We start from the raw sequence: 21,579 nt of genomic DNA on the forward strand, positions 1-21,579 counted from the left end.
ACCCTTGCACAGCCGAGCCGACTCCAGCCCACGTGGGCTTGACAGTGAGCTCTGATTTCCCAGCCCCGCGGAAGAGCAAAAGGTGTTCCTTCGCACTTCGGGAGTGTGACTTGAGGGCTTGGATCCTCTCCCGACGTGCCTGGGCTGGGAATGCCCTCCTTTAAAGCCTGAGGGCTGTGCCAGGGAGCTGGAGGGCGGCCGTGGGGCTCGGCGTGGAGCTTGGGAGATGTCCAAGGGCGGTTGGCAGATGCCCATCCTGAGGGCTTGGCTGCGGCATCCCTCGGGGTCAGCCCCGTGCTGCTCCAAAGCCTCGGGGCGAGGGGCCCCAAAGGAGCCCACCGAGGGTCTCACAGTCCTGGAGAGGGGATGGATGGCTGCACATCGGAGCTCTCGGTGCCCGGCTTTGGGGCTCAGCACAAGCCACGGCAGCTCGGGTGCCCTGGATGGATCCGTACGGAAATCCCTCTGCGGAGCGAGGAGCCTCGGGGAGCGCAGCGCCTTCTCCCAGCCAAGGGCTCCTTGGGGCGCTGCATCCAGCTGTGTCCAGCTGCAGTCTTCCCTCTTTCCAGATGTGCGGGGTGAGTGGAGCCGAGAGCCCAACAGGAGCTGCTTCTCCGGCAGCCTCCGAAACTCCGCCTTTGGTTCCCGACAGAGCTCCCACCCGCGAGGTCAGAGAGTCGCGATCGGGATAGGAATCGCTTCACGGGGAGCATTTGGGGATTGGGAGTTTTGATTTTCTCTTTTTATTTACCCCAGATGACTTATTTGGGGGAAGGGCAGTGGGCTGGCAAGGGGTGGAGATTCAAAAATTCAGACTCGGGAGGTTTCTGTGAACAAAAGGAGCAGGAAAATGTCGCTTGGGGAGAGAATTGTTGCCAGCGTTTCCTCCCGGGAGACGGGGATTTTCCCACGGGAGGGTCCCCGCTATGTCCTCAGCAGGGCAAGGAGGACAGGACCGTCTCCTCCCGGGCTGTCCCACGGGACAGGCTCTAGGCGAGCGCTTCTGGAAAGACAAGCAACAGTCCCCTCTGCTGGCAAAGGCCACCCAGAGCCGTCCCCGAGCTCCTTCCAGCCTCGAACCACTCGGGAGCTGCTGGGGGTCTCACGCTCTCCATATGGGGAGCAGCAACAGCAGCAGCCCTCGGAAGGACGGGCTTTTCCCCCGGTGCTTGGATCGTGGGACAGTTCAGGGGTCCCCAAAGGCATCGTCTTTCCGGCTCATCTCCGGCCAGACATCCTGTCTGGCTCCTTGGCCTGGCTCTGCTTTGCCTCTCACAGCCAAGACTGAAATGCCATTAAGGAGCACAGGGAGCGCTGAGCTTGAATAATTGATCTGGGGTCCCCAGAGCTCTGGACAGTGAGGTGATGAAGCTCTGCTGCATGTCCTTATCCTCCTCCTCATTTCCACAGCACATCTGCTCCAAAACTTCCCTGCCCCCTGGCTGCTCCCACTTTCCTCCTTTCCACCTTCTCTTGGGTGCCCCTGGGATGTCGAGGTTCCCCCAAAACTGGTGGCTGCTGCAAAAGGGCCCCCAGTGCTCATGGCCACACTGGGAGATGTCCTGGGAGTGAGCATTTCCTTCCTCCCTGGCCTTGTCCCCCTCTTCCTCTTCCTGCCTTTTGGGGTTCCCCATTGTGCCCGGTTCCCTCTCTCCCAGCCAAGAGCAGGGTTCAGCAGGATGATCCCAATCCTGCAGCCGAGGGAGGACTCAGGATCCCCAGGGGTGTTGAGGAGTCCCAGTGCTTCCCTGACTGGGGGATCCTGGGGCCAAACTGGGGGCACCCTGGGGTGTACATGTCTGTGAATCCCTTCCTTCTCCGGTGTGCTGGGGGTTGTCAGTGACTGAGGATGGGGACATCTGTGCTCCTGGGGACTGGGGTCAGGGGACTCCAAGAAGGGGGATGTCCCCTGCCCTGAGGGGTGCTCATGGTCAGGAGTCTCTCAGGAAGGGGCTGTCCCTGTCCCTGGGGGGTGTTGGGGATCAGGACCCCCTAGGATGGGGCTGTCCCTGTCCCTGGGGGGTGTTGGGGATCAGGACCCCCTAGGATGGGGCTGTCCCTGTCCCTGGGGGGTGTTGGGGATCAGGACCCCCTAGGATGGGGATGTCCCTGTCCCTGGCTGACGCTCAGGGTGAGGACACACTCCTGAGGGGTTCTCAGGCTCAGTACCCCCTGGGACTGGGATGTCTGTGCCCCCTGTCCCCGTGGGGTGCTCAGGGTGGTTATTCAGCTGTGGCAGAGGTTTGTGGGGGTTGGAGGGTGTCCCAGCCCCGCAGCCCCAGGGTGGGAGCTGGCACGTGCTTGGCACGGGGTGCATGGCACGGGGTGCACGGCACAGGGTGCACGGCACGGGGTGCACGGCACGGGGTGCACGGCACGGGGTGCACGGCACAGGGTGCTTGGCACGGGGTGCACGGCACGGGGTGCTTAGCACGGGGTGCACGGCACAGGGTGCACGGCACAGGGTGCTTGGCACGGGGTGCACGGCACGGGGTGCTTGGCACGGGCTTGTACGTGACTTTGAGCAGGGCTGGAGGAGGAGGGGGAGGAAGCACAGCTGGGCCCTGGGGCCCTTCCAGCCTGAACACAGCTGGGGCTGGGGGTTGGGGCTGTCGGGGGTCCCTGTGGGACCAGACCCCGTTCCATGCCCTGGGCTGCTGGGGCTGGGCATGAAGGAAGGGATGGGGATTCTCTGGTGTCTGACAAGGGTCGTGTCCTGCTCCTGCCTTGCTTCTCTCCCTTCTCTCCTGCCCCTTCCAGGAGCTGGATGTCCCAAGGACTTTGCCCCATCGATGCCAACAGCCAGGAAGGACCAGGAGCTGCCCTGGGAAGGAGCTGGCAGAGCAGCAGCCCTGGAAAGTTCCCTCCGAGCCAGCAAGGAAAGCCCAGGCTTGCCGGAACATTTGTTCCCAGTTAGGATGAGGGACGTTCCTTGCTGAGCAGGCACATCGCGGCTCCCCCAGCCGCGAGCCCTTTCCCACAAAGCGCATTTTTTTGCACGGATTTCCCATCCGGGTGCAGGATGTGACCTCACGGCTTGGGTTTGGGGAGACAGAGGCTGGGGCAGCCCTGGGGCGCGTCCCGGTCCCGTCCCGGGCGGAGCAGCGCGGTGTGAGTGCCCCAGCAGCCGAGCATCACCCGCTGGAGCCTCACCCCTCCCCGCTCCGCTCCGCTCCCGAGACCGCCTCTGCCGCCTGCAATTATTTCCCAGGGCGACAAATAATTAATTCTGCTCAGGAGCTGGGCTTTCTGCAAACTCACCCGAGCAATTCCCTGGCAGGCTCCGCGCCGCCCCCCCGGGCAGGGAATGCTCCGTGCCAGGGAAAGTTTGAGCGAGATCTGGTTAAAAACCCCCCTGGTGCCAGCTCCTGGGCGCTGCCCTCCTGCCAAGGGGCTCGAGTCTGTAAATGAGGCGTCCCAGCTGCCCCCCAGACCTCACTGAGCGCCCGGCTTTCCTGGCATTTCCACATTCCTCCAGGAACAAGCGCCATAAACTATCCTGACGGAGATGCAGGTGGGTAAACTGAGGCACGGCATCTCTCTGCAGGACCAAATTTGGCTGTGAGTGCTGTGCCGGGAGGTCGGGTCTGGCTGCTCCCACCACCCTTTGGGGCTGGCAAAGCCCCTGGGTCCCCTCAGCCCTCGGACGGTGCCTCCACCCACCTCGGCCTCGCGGCTTTTGCATGACAAAGCCTCTGCTGGCCACCGGGACCCCCGCCCGTGGCCCCTTCCCCGTCCGGCTGAAGCTGCCAAATACGAGGAATAACCATTCCAAGGGCATTGCCAGGGCGGGGGCTGCGGCGGGGACACCCCCGGATCTCTGGCAGGGTCCGAGAGACTTCTGCTGCATTGGGTTAACACCGTGCCCGGGCTCAGCATCCTCCTCTCGTGCGGGGTTTGCCAGCTGCCAGGAGGGAGGGACGGGGAGGGACGAGGAGCCTGCCAACACGGTAATATCTTTTTTTTTTTTTTTTCCTTCTTAATTAGGGGAAGGAATAAATATAAAAGGAGGAGGGAAAGGGGAAGGGAGAAAAAGAAAAAAAAAAAAAAAAGAAGAGTGGAGGACACGGACACACACACAGAAGCCTCTTTTCTCGGTGCCTGCACTTATGCCTGGTGCAGCTCCTTCCCAGCCGTCCTGCCAAGCTGCCCCGGAGGAGCCGCAGCTCAGCCCCACGCCGGGAGCCCGGGCCAGGGGCGGCCCCGCCGGCTCCGCCGTTCCCCCCGCAGAACCGAGGGGTCCCCGCCGCGGGGCTGCGGCCACGCACGGAGCCAGGTGGGGTGCGGGGAGCGCGTGGGGCCGGCGGTGCCCCGGGAGCTGCGGTGTCCCCCCGGCGCTGCCGTACTGCGCTTTTCCTTTCAATATCGCGTTTCACCCCCGCACGGGGGGAAAGTGAGACGAGACCTGAGCCGGTTTGGGGATGCCGAGAGCTTTCCTGGCGCTTTTCCCCGCGGGATGCAGGCGCTCGGGGCATCCTCCTGCCCCGCAGCGGGGGATGCTCGGGGCTGCGGGAGCCCACGGTGCCGCTTTCGGGGAGGTTTGTCCTTGTCACCGACCCTCCCGAGCGCGGCACCGCGCTGCAAGTTCTTTCTAAAAGGGGCAGCTTGTAGCGGCTCCGCAGCGCCGGGGGCAGAGCGGGGGCTGGGGGGGCTCTGGAGAAGTTGGAAGGAGAAAGGACTTTGGTGCTGCCCGGCTGCTGCAGCCTGGAGCCCAGCCCGTCCCGCAGCCCCTCCGGCAGCGAGGCTCAGAGGGGTGGGGGAGAAAGGGCATTTTCCGGGCTCTTTCAGCAGCTGCTCCCACGGGATCCTTGTTCTGGGAGCGGGGCCGGGGATCCAGGATGGGTTTGGTGTGTTCAGTCAGGGGACAGTCCTCTCCGTCTGTCCTGCAGAGCTTTTGGCCGGGTCCTTGTCCCAAGGAGGCTGCGATCAGGGTAGCAGTGGAAAGGGAAACTGAGGCACGGAGCTGGCCAGTGATCCGTCTCCTGCCCGGTCGTGTCGCTGCTCCCCGTGGGGGTGGGCTGGGCTCAGGGGCAAAGCTGCCCGGTCCCGGGGGGCTGGGGCCGAGCCCAAGGTTTGGGATGGCTCTAGGGCACCGCCGGCTCTCCCTGTCCTCCCCCAGCTCTCTCGGCTTTGTCCCCACCCTCTGCTGTCCCGGTGGGGGCGGCAGGAGGGGCCGAGGGAAAATTTTTCAGGGTTTTCATGGCTTTTCCCAAGCGATCAGCCCCAGTGTGAACCCCAGATCCACCGTGGGGTGTCCCGGGGAGAGGGAATTTTACTGCAGTCCCCTTCCCCTCCCGCAGCCGGAGCATTTCATCCCCGGGATGAAGGGGCTGCCCTTGAGCATCCCTGCCAGGGACCGCTGCTCCTGTCACGCCGACTTCTCCTATCTCAGCCCAACCCAGAACCTGTTGCTCTTCCTTTTGGCTGCCCGGGGGGTGGGAGAAACCTCCCTCTGCCCCAGCCTGGAGCCTTTTTCCAGCTTCTGGGCTCAGGCGTGGCAGGGAGAGGATGAGCAGGATGTTTCAGCGCTGCTTTTCAGGGAACGGCTTTAGACTGGAGGAACTGGGAGATCGGGTGATTTTGTGCCCTGAGGGGGGAGAGGCGAATTTGCTGGTGAGCGGCAGCGGGGCTGGGTCCCACTTGAGCTGCGGTGCTGAAATCGGGGACTCCCATCCTCCGCCCCACACTTCTGTTCCACCTCGTGCCTCAGTTTCCCCAGCAGAGCCGGGGAAGGCGGGGACGGGTGTGCAAACCTTTCACATGCGCGTGTGACACACTTACCCAGGGGTACACGTGCTCGTGTGTCCCCGGCGGCTCCTGCCGGCTCTGCTCCCCCCTCACTCCTCTGCGCGGGACCGAATCTCCCCAGGGACCCTCCCTGTGCTCTCCCGGACCCCCCTGCAACAAGGAACCCCTTTCTCCCTGTTGGGGGGAGGGGGCGAGGGGTTCTGGCAGCCGGAGGGACCCCCCCTTCTCCCCACCTGCTTCCGGCCTTTTAAGCTGTGCCAGCAGCCGCTGCCAAGAGGCTGCGGGGCGCTCCCCGCGCCCCCCTGAGCGGAGCTGGCGTGTGCCCGGCACGGCCCCGCTCCAGGGACCCCCCGATGGCCCCGCGGGGACGGGTCCTGGGCAGTTCCGGGGGGACGGACACGCGGGAGCCGGGGCTGTGGGTCTGTTCCCCGCAGCGGCGCGTCCGGAGCCCTTTGCTGGTGGCGATGGGGCTGGAGCGGGGCCAGGCCGTGCCGGCGGCTGCTGACTCATTCTGCAGCTGAGCATCCCTGGAAAGCCACCGCTCCCCCTCCTCCAGCTCGCTGCGGGCTGCCAGGGCACCTTGGGAGCCGGGATGAGCAACCATCAGGGGACGAGGGGCCGCGGAGCAGAAAATCCCTCTCCGGAGATGAAAAGGGACACCCCCCGGGCATCCACTCGCAGCATGTCCCGCCTTGAGCCTTGCACCAGGTGATGCAGCCCCAGATCCTGCAGGTCCTGTGCTCAGCTCTGAAAGCAGGGCCGAGCCCAGGGGAGAAAAAAAGATCAGTGCTGTCCCAAAATAGACTTCAGCTCCATTTTCCACCTGGTTTCCCACAGAAATGGAGGTTAGCTGGCCCTGCCACGTGCGTGTGTGCCTGTGTGTCTGTGTGATCCCGGCAGCTTCTGAGCTCTGAGCTCTCTGGGACAATTGAGCCTCACAAGCTGCTGCCATTATAACCATTCAACCTTTCTTGGCTGCCCTTCCCTAGTCCTGATCCCAGCTTTTCCTTCATAACTTGTGGGTTGAAAGATTTTCCATTTGTGGAAAACAGGAAAAATACTCATTGCAAAAATCCAACCCCAAACCCCAAACTTGACGTCTGAGAGTCTCTTGCCAGCATGGGACTCCAGGAGCTCGAGCCATCACCCATGGGCAGGGTGAAACTGGTTTTAACCCTTTCCATATCCCATTCCCAGTGCCAGCACACAGGTCCAGTCAGGGGTGGGCACAGGAGGGAAGGAGACACTCCAGCTTGACCAATTCCTGTGGAGTTTTTATCACTTGGATTTCCTCCCTGGGGCTTCGGGGCCACTGTCTGCGCCACCGTGGCGCCTTTGGGGACGGGAAGAAAAGGTGCCCATAACAAAAGCCTTCCTCGCTTGGCTGCCCAGGGGGTGGCACCAGCCTCTGCACTGGAGCCTGGCCATGGCTGCCATGCAGGAGGGTTTTGTCCCTTGGTCCAGAACCATGGGGCTGCATTCAAAATACCCGTCCGGAGCGCAGAAAGGCCCTGGCTTGGCGCTGGCACCACTGGCCAGGCCCTGGGCAATCGAGCTTTGGCTGCTCCTGCTGAGCTCCTGCTGGGCAGGGGACGTTTGTGGTCTGCACGGGATGCTCCACGTCCACACTGTGGTGCCAGGGGCTTTAAACCCACCGAGTTTTGTGTTAGGACCTGTCCATGCTTAGTGCCTTGTGCTGTGGGCTGTGCAGCCACGGTGTGCGGTGCCAGGGAATGCACACGGTGTGCCCTGCCAGGGCTGGGTGTCCGTGGTTCCAGGGCTGAGTGTCCATGGTTCCAGGGCTGAGTGTCTGTGGTTCCAGGGCTGAGTGTCCGTGGTTCAGGGGCTGTGCACTCATACTGTGCCCTGCCAGGGCTGGGTGTCCGTGGTTCCAGGGCTGAGTGTCCATGGTTCCAGGGCTGAGTGTCTGTGGTTCCAGGGCTGAGTGTCCGTGGTTCAGGGGCTGTGCACTCATACTGTGCCCTGCCAGGGCTGGGTGTCCGTGGTTCCAGGGCTGAGTGTCTGTGATTCCAGGGCTGGGTGTCCGTGGTTCCAGGGGCTGAGTGTCCATGGTTCCAGGGGCTGTGCATCCACACTGTGCCCTGCCAGGGCTGGGTGTCCATGGTTCCAGGGCTGAGTGTCCGTGGTTCCAGGGGCTGTACATCCACACTGTGCCCTGCCAGGGCTGGATGTCCGTGGTTCCAGGGGCTGTACATCCACAATGTGCTGCCAGGGCTGAGTGTCTGTGATTCCAGGGCTGAGTGTCTGTGGTTCCAGGGCTGAGTGTCCGTGGTTCCAGGGGCTGTGCACCCACACTGTGCTTCCAGGGCTGGATGTTCTTGGCATGGGGTGCCAGGCTTGTATGAACGTGGCTCCAGGGGCTCTACAGCCATGGTAATTGGTGCTGGGGGTGTGTGCACAGCGTTTGCTGCCCGGAGCTGTGTTCACACCCTCTCCCCAGGGCAGGGGTCCCCTGGGCACACTCTGGCTTGAAGAGGAATGCAGGTGACCAGGACAGAGTCTTGTCAGGCTGTGCCTGGCAGCCAGTGGCTGCACACGGAGCTGCCTAAGCTGCTCCTGTGGCTGCTGAAATCAATACAGCGCAAAGAGCTCATAAATTACAAAGCTGCTCCGAGGTGCTCTGTTCCCAGGCAATGGCACGATGCACCCCTGACATGGGAGGCTGAGGAGCCTCCAGCCCCCCAAGGAGCCCCTGCAGATGGGTGAGGGGGTATTGGAGCAGTGCACCCACCAGGGACATTTCCTCACATTCCCAGCATCAGCGTCCTCTCTGGACAGCTGCAAGAGCAGCAAGACTGCAAGGGCAGCTGGAGCCCCCCCTGAGGTGCCCATCACCCCTGTGCTGCTCCCTGGAGAGGGCTGGGGGCTGGTGCTGGTCCCTGGGCTCTCCTTTCAGCCCACCGGTGAGAGCCCTTTGTGCCAGGCAGCCTGAGAGAGGCCTGGGACATAATGGCAGCTTTGGTCAGCCTCGCTTTTCCCAGCCCGTGCGCGGGAAGCCTCCGGCGTGAGCTGAATGGCAAAGAAGCCGTCCTGCTCCTTCCCTCCCCCTCTGCCCCGTGCTTTGTGTGCTCTGGGCTGTCCCCCCGGCTGCTCGCTGACCTCAGCTCCCTCCACCAGCCACCCCTGGCAGGGCACACGTGCGCAAGCGCTCGCACACGCGTGTGCACACCTGCACGTGGGCGGCGGCACGAGCACACGCGTGTGCCCCGCTTGCTTCCTCGTCTCCCTCGCCACCTCCTTGTCCTTCCTGACTGAACCCTTGCCGAGGTTTCCTGACCGAGCCCTTGCTGAGGTTTCCTGACCGAGCCCTTGCCGAGGTTTCTCACGGTGCCACCGTGGGGACACGGCCCCGGCGCTGGCATCGCCTCCCTGCCCACGGCAGCCAGCGCTGGGGCTGAGCCCGTCTGCGCTGTCCGGGCCAGGCTGGACTCTGCTGTCCCCAGGGGACCCGGCTCCTGGGGAAGGTCAGAGGGCTTGGATGGCACCCAGTGGCTCCCAGCCAATGGTCCTGGTTGCTCATGTTGTCTTCTCCCTCTTGTGAACCAGGGCACATTGGTTTCCCTTCCCTCTCCCCTCCGTTGTGTCCAGGTCACCCCGTGGCCATGCCTGGGCTCCCCTCTGTGCCCCAATGCAGCACACATCATCCCATCCCCCACACACATGGGCTGGGGGCTCTCCCCAGCCGCTCCCCCTCATGCAGGGATGGCAGATTTTTGTGCTCTGATGGATTCTAAGAACAGCTGGTGGTTTTTATTCCCCCCTTGCAGGGCAGAGCATGGCCCCAGCCCTCCCACTGCTGCTGCTGCTCTGGGTCTTTGTCCCCACAGTGGTCCCCGAGGGGTTTGGCCCTGGAGATGGCACAGGTAACTCGGCATCATCAGCCACATTTCTGTAACTCCCTGCCCCGCTGGTGCCCTGTACTGGGGGTCTCAGGGGGGCCCTCACCCCAGTCCTGCTCACGGCTCCTTTCTTCTCCCACTCAGAGGACCTCAAGGCTCTGCAGGTCTCCATCCCACGCCACCCAGCTCTGGATGCTGTGCTGGCAGGCGACATCACCATCCCCTGCCTCATCACCTACCTTGGCCCCCAGCCCACCGCTGGCATGGGCGGCCGCCGGGCAGTGCTGGGAACCCCCCGGGTCAAGTGGACCTTCATCTCTGAGGGCAGGGAGGTGGAGATCCTGGTAGCTCGGGGGGACAGGGTGAAGGTGAGCGAGGACTATCGGCTGCGCGCCTCCCTGCCCATCTTTCACCAGCGCTACACCAACGCCTCGCTGCTGCTCACCGAGCTGCGCCCCAACGACTCGGGGATCTACCGCTGTGACGTGCAGCACGGCATCGAGGACGGCCACGACATCCTCGATGTCAAAGTCAAAGGTACTTCAAGGTGGGGAGCGGTGGGATTTGGGGCACGCTGGGGCCCTGTCCCACTCAGCAAACGCTCCTCTGGGTGCATCTGCACCCACATGGGTGGAGCCCCTTCCCATGGCCGTGTCTGCCCCCAGGGGTGGTGTTTCACTACCGGGAGGGCTCCATGCGCTACGCCTACACCTTTGCCGAGGCGCAGGAAGCTTGTGCCCGGATCGGCGCCAGCATCGCCACCCCTGAGCAGCTCTACGCCGCCTACCTGGGGGGCTACGAGCAGTGCGACGCCGGCTGGATCGCCGACCAGACCGTCAGGTGGGCACCGCAGCTGCCCAGCCATTGTGGCCTCACCCCGTCATTCCCCTGCCAGTCACCAGCCCTCCCCTGTGTTTTCCTGCCTCAGGTACCCCATCCAGACACCCCGGGAGGCCTGTTACGGGGACATGAACGGCTTCCCGGGGGTGAGGAACTACGGAGTGGTGGATCCGGAGGACATGTACGATGTGTACTGCTACGCTGAGGACCTCCCAGGTGCCTGTGGTGCCACCAGCCACCTCTTGCCCTCCTCTGCTTTTGCTCCCACACTAACTTGCCCCTGTAACCTAAGTGAAAAAGCTGCCCTGAGCTGCAGGTGCTGTCTCTCGGGTGCGGGGACTTGCTGTGCCGCTTCCTAAAGCATTCCTGGTTCAGTTTGGTGGGGTGTGGGGCTCTCTCTCTTGCAGCAGGCAGTTCTCAGGCTGGGGTGTGCCCACAGTGATCTGCCCCAGACCAGCAGCATGCTGTGTTAGGTGGTTTGGGATTTGGTTGTGCACATGCCGTGCTTTGCACAAGATGAAGGGCTGCAGCTCCTGCCCGGCCATGTGTGCCTGGGGGTGGCAGGTCCCTCCTTTGGGTCCCAGTGGGGCTCCCCACTGGTGGTGGCACTGGTGGGGTTGGTTGGGTGGTGCCAGGCAGGGAGCAGGGATGAGGGACCTGTCCCTTGTGTGCAGGGGACGATGCACTGGGACAAGGGTGCAGTGTGAGGGTCCATACGCACCTTGGGGCAGTGGTCCCCAGCCCTCCTCAGCATGAAGCCTCACCACAGCATCACTGGTCTTGCAGGTCTCCTTTAGAAATGTTCCACACATGGATTGCTCAGTGCAGGGTGAGGATCTGCTCCTCTGCAGTCCCCTTCATGGGTGCTTCAAAGTGTCAGGTCTGTTTGCAAGGACAGGAATCAATCCCACGCTGTGTGAGAGCTCCAGCTGGGCCTGGGTTGTGGCTTTCTGTGCACGTGCAGGGCGGCAGGGAAGCAGGCAGGGATGCAGGAAGGCAGGGAAGCGGGCAGGGAAGCGGGCAGGGAAGCAGGCAGGAAGGCAGGGAAGCAGGCAGGGATGCAGGCAGGGAAGCAGGCAGGAAGGCAGGGAAGCAGGCAGGGATGCAGGCAGGAAGGTAGGGATGCAGGCAGGGATGCAGGCAGGGATGCAGGCAGGCAGGGATGCAGGCAGGGATGCAGGAAGGCAGGGATGCAGGCAGGGAAGCAGGCAGGAATGCAGGAAGGCAGGCAGGGAAGCAGGCAGGGATGCAGGCAGGGATGCAGGAAGGCAGGGATGCAGGCAGGGATGCAGGGATGCAGGAAGGCAGGGATGCAGGCAGGGATGCAGGGAAGCAGGCAGGGATGCAGGCAGGGATGCAGGAAGGCAGGCAGGGATGCAGGGATGCAGGCAGGGATGCAGGCAGGGATGCAGGCAGGGATGCAGGAAGGCAGGGATGCAGGCAGGGATGCAGGGATGCAGGCAGGGATGCAGGGATGCAGGCAGGGAAGCAGGCAGGGATGCAGGAAGGCAGGGATGCAGGCAGGGATGCAGGGATGCAGGCAGGCAGGGATGCAGGCAGGGATGCAGGGATGCAGGCAGGGATGCAGGGATGCAGGAAGGCAGGGATGCAGGCAGGGATGCAGGGAAGCAGGCAGGGATGCAGGCAGGGATGCAGGAAGGCAGGGAAGCAGGCAGGGATGCAGGCAGGGATGCAGGGATGCAGGCAGGGATGCAGGCAGGGATGCAGGAAGGCAGGGATGCAGGCAGGGATGCAGGGATGCAGGAAGGCAGGGATGCAGGCAGGGATGCAGGGAAGCAGGCAGGGATGCAGGCAGGGATGCAGGAAGGCAGGGAAGCAGGCAGGGATGCAGGCAGGGATGCAGGGATGCAGGCAGGGAAGCAGGCAGGGATGCAGGAAGGCAGGGATGCAGGCAGGGATGCAGGGATGCAGGAAGGCAGGGATGCAGGCAGGGATGCAGGGAAGCAGGCAGGGATGCAGGCAGGGATGCAGGAAGGCAGGGAAGCAGGCAGGGATGCAGGCAGGGATGCAGGGATGCAGGCAGGGATGCAGGCAGGAAGGCAGGGATGCAGGAAGGCAGGGATGCAGGCAGGGATGCAGGGATGCAGGCAGGGAAGCACTCGGGACCTCCTCCAGCCCCTGGTGTGCCTCCACGCACTGGAGTTTCCGTCTCCACGCCAGCTCCTGGGGTCATGCAGAGAGTGGAGGAGTGAGCGGCTCCCGCAGCCCATGCCTCACTCCCCAGCTCTGACACCCATCTCCTTCCTCTCTTGGCAGGGGAGATCTTTCTGGAGACGGCCCCGGACAGGTTCACGCTGGAGGAGGCGGCGCAGCGCTGCCGGGCGCTGGGTGCGGAGCTGGCGAGCCCGGGGCAGTTGTACGCGGCCTGGAACGCGGGGCTGGACGCCTGCAGCCCCGGCTGGCTGGCTGATGGCAGCGTCCGCTACCCCATCGTCACCCCCCGGGAGCGCTGCGGCGGGGCTCTGCCGGGCGTCAAAACCATCTTCGTGTTCCGCAACCAGACGGGATTCCCCGACGCCCAGAGCAGATACGATGCGTACTGCTTCCGAGGTAAAGAGGGACAGCCCTGGCCCGCAGGTGCTCCCGAGCAGGGAGCGGTGGGAGGCCTCGGGAAGGCTCCGGGCAGGGGTGCGTGTCCCCAGCTGGGTGCTGCTGTTGGGGTGCTGGTGTCGGGGTCCCCGTGCCGGTCTGTGCCGGTGCTGCGCTCTCGGGGCAGGGAGGGGATGTTTGGTACCGTCTGAGCCGTGCTAGGATAGGGATGCCTTGCATGCCGATAGACCTGATAGGGGAGGCATAACCTGCATGGTCCTGACACTGCATGCTGACACCTCTCGATAGAGCAGGGACGCTCTGCATGGTCCCAGCAGTGCATGCTGACACCGTGGCACAGTAGGGAGCTCCTGCATGTCCTCAGTACCTCGTGCCACGCTTTGGGACAGAACAGGGATGTCCACGTGGCACCGTCGGTCTGCGTGAGCTCCGTGGGCACGGCTCCAGGAGGGTTCATCCCCCAGGGCTGCTGGCCTGGGGAGCACTCCTGAGTCTCTGGGGCTGTGGGACACAGCCTGCCAGGCTGGTTTGGGGCGATCCCTGCAGGAATGAGACCTGTGGGCAGCAGCAAGGCACTGCCTGTGAGCGATGAGGCAGGACAGAGGCTGGCAGGGATAACGGGCACAGAAGGAAGAAGAGCTCCACTCCTCCTGCCTGATCCCACATCTCCATGTATCCACTCAGGGCCGTGGGGGCTCACAGTATGGGGATGCTCTGCATCTCTGTGCCTCAGTTTCACCATCTCTCAGCAGGGAAAGCCATGGGTTAGGCAGGATGGACCCACCCCATGATTCCACAAACCCTGTAACCCACTAACTCCCCATGCATGTGTGCCCTCCCCGGGGTGGGGATGGGGGTGTAGAGAAGGATCCCCACAGGGAGGGGAATGTAGGGTTTAGGATCTGGCCCCACCATGTGCTGCCAAGCTCCTGCTGGAGCTGTTGGCTCTGCCAGCTCTGCCAGCACCTGGGAGGGCCTGATCCTCCCCCACGCTGACCCTGTCTAGAAGGGGAAGGGGAGGCTGAGGAGAGCTGGGTCCCTACTGGGGTGCCAAAGCTCCAGGCCTGTTCTGGGGTGAAGTCATCTCTGACTGCTGCGGAGCCAGGACAGGGCAGTAATATCCCACTTTCTTTCTGCCCACAGAAGGGACAAACTCTTTCCCTGAGGCTGCAGGAAAATACCAAGCCCAAGAGCCTGAGGAGAATCTCCTCCAGGAGATTGTCACAGTGGCAGAAAAGCTGGAGGAGCTGCAGCTGCCCAGAGCGCAAGTGGAGATTGAGTCGCGAGGGGCTATTTACGCCGTCCCTTTCTTTGAGGACACTGATCTGAGAAAGCCGAGCCAGTCCCCTGAAGACGCACTGGGGCCAGGGGCCCGGCACCCCCCACTAGCTACCTCCGTGTCCTCAGGTCACCCCACCTCTGCCCCTCCTTTCCCCACAGCCCTGGCCACCCCCGAGGCAGGTGTCCCACTTAGCTGGGGAGCCCATCCCCTGCGGAGCACAATGGGGGGACAGGGACAGTGGGGACTGTCCCACACTGGTAGGTGGAGCAGGGCTGGGACACAGAGAGCAGCCACAGAACGGAGGTGCCAGGGTCACAAGGAGAGGTCAGTGGCACCTGAGGGTGCCTGGGTCACCCCAGCTGTCCCTGTCTGTCCCGTGGAGGCAGCAGCCATGGCCGGGGCTCCAGCGTCCTGGTGTAGGGCTGTGCGGTAGCACGGGGACATCCGCGTGTCCCTCGGCTGGAGTCCGGCGTGCAGGGTCTGTGCTGGACCAGGCTTTAGCAGCACAAGGAACTGGAGAAGGGAGCTGGCAGCTGGAGGGACGAGGTGCAGCGGTGAGGGGCTGAGCACGGCCCCCACCACAGGAGAGCTGGGGCTGGGCTTGGCCGCGGCCAGGCCAGAGCTCAGTCAGCCGTGCCGGCTCAGAGGGGACAGTGTCACACGGGCTCGGGGCCACTTCCATCTCCCCGCGCACCTTTGTGCGAGCAGGATCGGCAGTGCTGGCAGGCGATGCGGGTCCCCGCAGCCCCGCGGTCCGGCTGGCTCCCGGCGCCGGCCCCTCACTGCCTTTCTGCCTTGCCCTTTGCAGAGGAGGAGGAGGAGGGAGCAGCGCCGGGCAGGGGCCCTGGCAGCACATCGGCGGAGAGCCCGGGCGGAGGGCGAGACCCCGGCCAGCCCATGGAGCCAGAGGGACCCACCGGTGCCCCAGCAGGTGACACGGAGCCTCCTGAGGGCTTTCCTCGGCCGCCCAGCCCCGTGGCCCCCACGCAGCGCCCAGACCGTCCGCGGGACGCCTTGGGGCGGCCGGCCCACCCTGCCAGCCCTGGGGCACCTGGGCACCGTCCGACATCGCCAACCGGTGCCGCTTCTGCCTCCTCGACAGAGAGCCGAGAACCTGGCGGGGGTCGCCGCCGCGGGCACAAGTCCGGCGGGGCGAGCCCCCCGCTTTCCGCCGCTGAAGACGCCGAGCTCTCCGGAGACGTGGTGGAAAGCCCTGGCGCGACCCCGCTGCCTCCTGCGCCCTCGCAGACGCAGGAGGAGGGAGAGGAGCAGTCGGGAGCGGTGTGGCTCCCCTCGGCCGTGCGCCCGGGGGACGGGAGCACTGTCCCCGCAGTGACACCGTGGCATGCGGAGCTGCCCGGCAGCAGCAGCGCACCGGCCCCGGGAGGAGAGGAGGCAGCGCCGCCACCGCCGGGCTCCGAGGAAGAGGAGGAGGAGGAAGAGCAACCTGCTCCCTCCGTTGCAACCGTGGAGGGTTTCCTTGCGGCCGTTCCTGGAGAAGCAGGTGGGACCCGCAGGGATGGCCTCGCCTCTCCCCGTACTGACACCTCTGGGGTGGTCCTGGCGGGGACCCCATTGGGGGACCCAGCCCCCAGCACGGCCGTGCCCCTGCCCGCCCTGCCCACCGAGCGGGCCAGCGTCGGGGCGGGCTCCTGCTCGGCCAGGGGTCCCTGCCGTGCCACCTTTGCCCTCGGGGCAGCCCTCCTGGCTGCTCTCTGGCACTAGAGATAGCCAACACCTTTCCTTCACGCTGTGCTTCCCTCTGTCTGTCTGTCCACGTCTCCTCTCTCTCTCTCTCTCTTCCTCAGCTGGGTAAGGGAAGGTTTACAGGTCTGGAGAAGCACATATTTGTCAAACAAATTGGTCTGATCTCTGCATGCACTTAAATCTCTTCTACTTCTGTGAAGTGTTTTAATGACTGTTTCCATGAAAAAGCCCAATAAGTGAAAGGCTGCCCCAGTCCCTGCTCTGACTAACCGTGGTACTAATAAAGGGAATTAAAAGCTTTGTAGAACAAGCATCTCGGCGAGCTCTTCCCTTCGTCCTTGCGCCTGCTGCCCATGCGCCCCTCCCACTGACGAACTAATCCCGTGATCCCGGCCCTGCGAGTCCCCGGGAATGGGCTGGATGGGACACCTGGGAGGTCTGGCAGGGGTCTGGCTGCTTTGCACCCTCCGTGTGCCCCCCTGGGTCCGACCCTGCACTGCCCCGGGGGGAGGGATGAGGGCTGGATGCTGCATGGCATGAGCAGGGGGAGACATGGGGGACACTGATGGGTCATGGGGTGCAGAGCCCCACCAAGACCACGGTGCCTTGTGCAGCTCTCAGTGGCCAAGCAGCCTGAAATCAACTGCAGTCCCCTGTGGACCGCATCCCCCACCCCCCTGAGCCCCCGTCCCCCCACATGGGCGCTGGGATGGGTGAGCAGTGGGAACATGACCTGCTGTGGGTGGGTGTCACCCACCAGCGCCACTTTGCCCCCCCCTCCCCCGGGATGATCCCAGCTCTGATGCCCGTCCTGCAGCCGCCACCTCTGCCCCACCCCGCTCCCGCAGCAGAGGGACCATGCGGGGTCCCTCCCCCCCTGCCCTGGCAGTGCCCTGCCCAGTCCCATGGCACGAAGGAGGCTCTGTGGAGGGTGGCCAGACCCCGTGGGACGGCTGCCTTTGCCTTGGCAAGGAGAGATGCTCGGGAAGAACCAGCCATGTGACATTAGGGCCCTCAATTGCTGATCCTGTTCCATGCCTCGCTCTGCTGGGGATGAGCTGTACATCCCGAGCCAGCCGCCGGCACCTCGTGCGGAGGTGACGCTCTCTGGGGGTGGGTGAGGGTGGCAGCATCACCCTTGTCACGTCTCCACCGAGCTGAGGACCATAAAACAGGGCATCATTAGGCTGGAGTGGGTCAAGGACTCTGAGTCTCCACTCGGCCGGCGCTGGCAGCAGCCCTTCATCACGCTCTTGAGCTGGGCTGGGAGCACACCATGTGCTCTGGGTGCATTAATGACCGTAACGGGTTCGTGGGGAAGGTGCCGGCTGAGTTATCAGCCTTGGCCAGGCTGGAGGTGACAGCAGAGGGACAGGCGTGCGGTCACCTTGCTGCCAGGCCGAGGACACGTGGCCGAGATGTGCTGAAGGGTTTATCATCTGCATGTTCCTCTCCCAAAACACAATTGCTGCATCACTCCAGGAGCTGGCTCTGGGCAGAGGGAGTGGGCCAGGGGCTGGTGTGCCAATGAACCCAGTGATGGGGAGAGCAGAGCACCCAGCTCTCATCTCTGTGCTCTGGGGGGAGGCCAAAACCAGGTCTGGCCAGCTCTGGGCTGGGACTGCTGAGCTGTTCACACCCAGTGCTGGGAGGGCAGAGCAGGATGGCTCCAGGCACACTGAGGTGCACCCGAGACCTTCACCTGCCCCAGAGCTGGTGGCCTCAGGAGCCAGCTCAGAGACCTGGCTGCTGTGGGACACTGCAGGGTGAGGCTCTGGCACTGCTGGGCACTGAGGAGGTCCCCGAGCTCTGCGTGTGCCTTGCAGGTGGCTGTGTCCCCAACCCCTGCCTGAACGGAGGGACCTGCGTGGAGGACGGCGCCCACCTCACCTGCCTGTGCCTGCCTGGCTATGGAGGCAGCAGCTGTGAAAGACGTGAGTCCCCCTGGCTCCCACCACAGCCACGCTGGATCGTCCCCTCCCAGCTCCTGCTGCTGTCTCGGCTGCTGAAGCAGCGGCCCAGGAGACAGAAATGAGGGGAAATCAGGAGTTTGGGGTGAGTTGGGCTCCACCACCCTGACCCTCTCCTCTCTCCCCCCTTGCTCCCTGACATGGCTCAGCACTGTGGAGGTGCAGTCCCGGCTGGGACAGCTTCCAGGGCGCCTGCTACAAGCACTTCTCCACTCGGAGGAGCTGGGAGGATGCGGAGACCCAGTGCAGGCACTATGGAGGGCACCTGGCCACCATCCTGACCCCCGAAGAGCAGGACTTCATCAATGGTACGTGACCATGCTGCATCCCTCCACCTCTGCCCAGGGACCCTCAGTGCTGGGCTGCAAATTTTAAATGAGTAGCAAAGAGCCAAGGCAGAGCCCAGCCCTGCAGGGCTGGCGGATGGGGGAACAGACACATGGACACGAGGACAGACGTGTGAGAAGATGGATGGGTGCACAGAGAGACACGAGAGCAGACAGGTGCAGTCCTGGGCTGCTCACAACAAGAAAGACACTGAGGGGTTCAAGCATGTCCAGAGAAGGGAACAGTGCTGGAGAAAGGGGCTGGAGCACCAGGAGCACCTGAGAGAGCTGGGGAGGGGCTCAGCCTGAAGAAAGGGATGCTCAGGGGATCCATCTCACTCTTGGGGAGGTTTAGGTTGGATATTGGGAAGTTCATTCATGGAGACAGTGGCCAGGCACTGGCACAGGCTGCCCAGGGGAGTCCCCATTGCTGAAGGGATTTTAGAGACTTGTGGATGTGGCACCTGGGGACAGTGGTGCCCTTGGCTGTGGGGGAATGGTTGGACTCGATGATCTCTCAGGCCTTTTCCAACAAAATTCCCTCATCCAGTGATGAGTGCACAGACCAGCAGAGGGTTGGACGTGTGCAAGTAAATTTGAAGGCAAAGCCTCAACCTGTCTGGAATCAGCCTTGGAGGGATGGGGGAAGACAGAGGAAGGCAGAGCAACAAACAAGAGCCGTGGGAATGGGACAGAGAGCAAAGAGACCTGAAGAGACATGAGAGTGAAGGAGGAAGGGGCAGGGAGGGACCGCACAGGAAACTGCAGAGACACGGAGGGACAGGCAGGGCCTGACAGGGACTGGCTGGACCAGAAAAGGGACTGGTAGAGCCGGGTGGGGACTGATACAGACAGGCGGGGACTTGCAGGGACAGGCGAGAACCTGCAGGGACAGGTGGAGACAGGTGGGACAGGCGGGGACAGGCGGGGACAGGCGGGGACTTGCAGGGACAGGCGAGAACCTGCAGGGACAGGTGGGGACCAGGTGGGACAGGCGGGGACAGGTGGGATAGGCGGGGACAGGCGGGGACAGGTGGGGACAGGTGGGGACAGGTGGGGACAAGCGGGGACAGGCGGGGACAGGCGGGGACAGGCGGGGACAGGTGGGACAGGTGGGGACCAGGTGGGACAGGTGGGGACCAGGTGGGACAGGCGGGGACAGGTGGGATAGGCGGGGACAGGTGGGACAGGTGGGGACAGGTGGGGACAGGTGGGATAGGCGGGGACAGACGGGGACAGGTGGGGACAAGCGGGGACAGGTGGGACAGGCGGGTCCCGGGGCTCTGCCGCCCTCTCCCGGCCGGCCCTGTCCCGCCTCCCGGGGCTCCGGGGTAAAGGAGTCCTCCGATGTCCCTTTCGGGGGTCCCCTTCTCCCCAGTCTTCCCAGCACCTTCCCGGTGCAGGGCGAGAGACACCCCCACTTCCCAGTCACCCCAATCCCCCTGAACTCAGCCTGCAGCCCCCTCCTGACTGGTGGCACCTGGATGTGTCCCTGTCTCCAACTCACCCCGTGTCCCCCAGACCAGTACAGGGAGTACCAGTGGATCGGCCTGAACGACCGGACCATCGAGGGGGATTTCCAGTGGTCTGACGGGAGCCCCTTGGTAAGCGGGGCTGCCAGCCCTTGTGTGGGGAGACCACCCTGCCCTGCCCCTCGTTATCCTTCTCCGGCCCCGGGGCTGGGCTTTAAAGCTCCCAAACAAGAGCCACTTGCCTCACCGGGGCTGAGCATCCTCAGGGGAGCCAGACCCTGGGATTTGGGGTTCCGAGGCCATGCTGAGGGGCACGGAGGTGGGACCTCATTCCTGACGGGGATGTCCCAGTCAGGAGGCTGCGGATGGGTGCAGGGTTACCCCCGCACCTAAGGGGTGTGCTGGGATGTCCCGTGCACCCCGTCCCGCCTGTCCTCCCAGCTCTACGAGAACTGGCACCCCGGGCAGCCCGACAGCTACTTCCTCTCCGGGGAGAACTGCGTGGTCATCGTGTGGCACGATGGGGGCCAGTGGAGCGACGTGCCCTGCAACTACCACCTGTCCTACACCTGCAAAATGGGGCTGGGTAAGCCATGCCTCCCCCCACCAGGGCTGGGGGGCTGGGGCTGCACCCCCCACCACCCCAAAGAGGGGCTTCCACCACCTCCAGAGCAGGGAAACGAGTCCTGTGCGTGGGACCCTCAGCCTGTTCGGGCTTTAGGGGGATTGCTCCGGGCTGGGGGGGCCCTCCAGGGCTGACTGCAATGAGCTGCCCCCCCTTGCAGTGCAGTGCGGGCCCCCCCCCGCCCTCAGCAACGCCCGCGCCTTTGGCAAACCAAAGCAGCGCTACGAGGTGGGCTCCATCACACGCTACCAGTGCCGGCACGGCTTCACCCCACGCCGCTCACCCATCATCCGCTGCCGCCAGGACGGCACGTGGGAGCCACCCCAGCTGGCCTGTCGCCCTGGTGAGTGACACCCCGACCCCCCAGAACCTGCCCGTGGCGCTTTCCCTTCAGCCGGGACTTCTTGTGTCCCCCCAGGCCTGGCTCAGCCCCCCAACAACTGAGTGAGTCCCTGGGGCAGCAGCCACCGCCTCCCCAAGCCCTGGAGCCGCTGTGGATGGGGACGGCACTGGGACCCCGGTGCAGACCCCGATGTGGGGTGAAACTTCACTGTTGGGTGTCTGTCCCCTTGTTTGTTTTATATCTGTACAAAGAAATCCTAATAATTAAAGACCCCCTTGAAAGGAACCGACGGTGACCCAAAATGCAGCACAACAGGAGTTTTGTTCCTGGAGTCACAACAGAGTTGAAATCGGGGGGGACATCATGGGCAGGGGATGGCAGTGACGTGCCAGCATCACCTCCAGCCATTTCCTCCCACCTCTGCCCCAAGGGTCCTCATCCTGTGACTCCCTGGTGGGGATTGACATGGGGACATCCAAGCTCTGCTGCAGCTCAGCCCCCATCCTGAGGTGTGGAGGGGCTTCTGCACTTCCCTGGAAAGGCAGAAGCTGCTGTGGCAGGCGTGGAGTGGGTGCATAGTGCCAACCCCCCTCTCTGTGCTTCTGTGGGTATTAAAACCATTAAAACCAGTAAAGAGGTAGCACAGAGTGGTGACCTGGTTATTTGAGGGGGTCTGGCACAGGGGTGGGACTGGCAGGGCTGTACAGCCCCTGAGCAAGGAGCGTGGCAGCAGTGGAGAGCCTAGGCACAGAAACAGGGACACAGAACCCAAAGTGTCCCCACATCCCAGCAGTGCTGGGCACTGCTCAGGGCTCAGGATGGGACACTGCTCCCA

The 21,579-nt window shown here is 63.8% G+C and overlaps 1 protein-coding gene across 1 annotated transcript; it reads left to right on the top strand.

The window, feature by feature from the left end:
* Positions 1-4,010: 4,010 nt before the first annotated feature.
* Positions 4,011-21,376, top strand: BCAN (brevican). Its single transcript, XM_058860727.1, has 15 exons — positions 4,011-4,276; positions 9,537-9,632; positions 9,753-10,145; positions 10,274-10,448; positions 10,537-10,664; positions 12,726-13,019; positions 14,163-14,425; positions 15,112-15,232; positions 15,404-15,805; positions 17,835-17,942; positions 18,128-18,286; positions 19,826-19,908; positions 20,218-20,362; positions 20,562-20,744; positions 20,820-21,376. Exons 2-15 carry the CDS (start codon positions 9,545-9,547, stop codon positions 20,843-20,845), a joined length of 2,568 nt encoding a protein of 855 aa, XP_058716710.1. The 5' UTR covers positions 4,011-4,276; positions 9,537-9,544; the 3' UTR covers positions 20,846-21,376.
* Positions 21,377-21,579: the final 203 nt, after the last annotated feature.

The sequence above is a fragment of the Poecile atricapillus genome, chromosome 33 (assembly GCF_030490865.1).
Source record: "Poecile atricapillus isolate bPoeAtr1 chromosome 33, bPoeAtr1.hap1, whole genome shotgun sequence".
In the NCBI taxonomy this organism is placed as follows: domain Eukaryota; kingdom Metazoa; phylum Chordata; class Aves; order Passeriformes; family Paridae; genus Poecile; species Poecile atricapillus.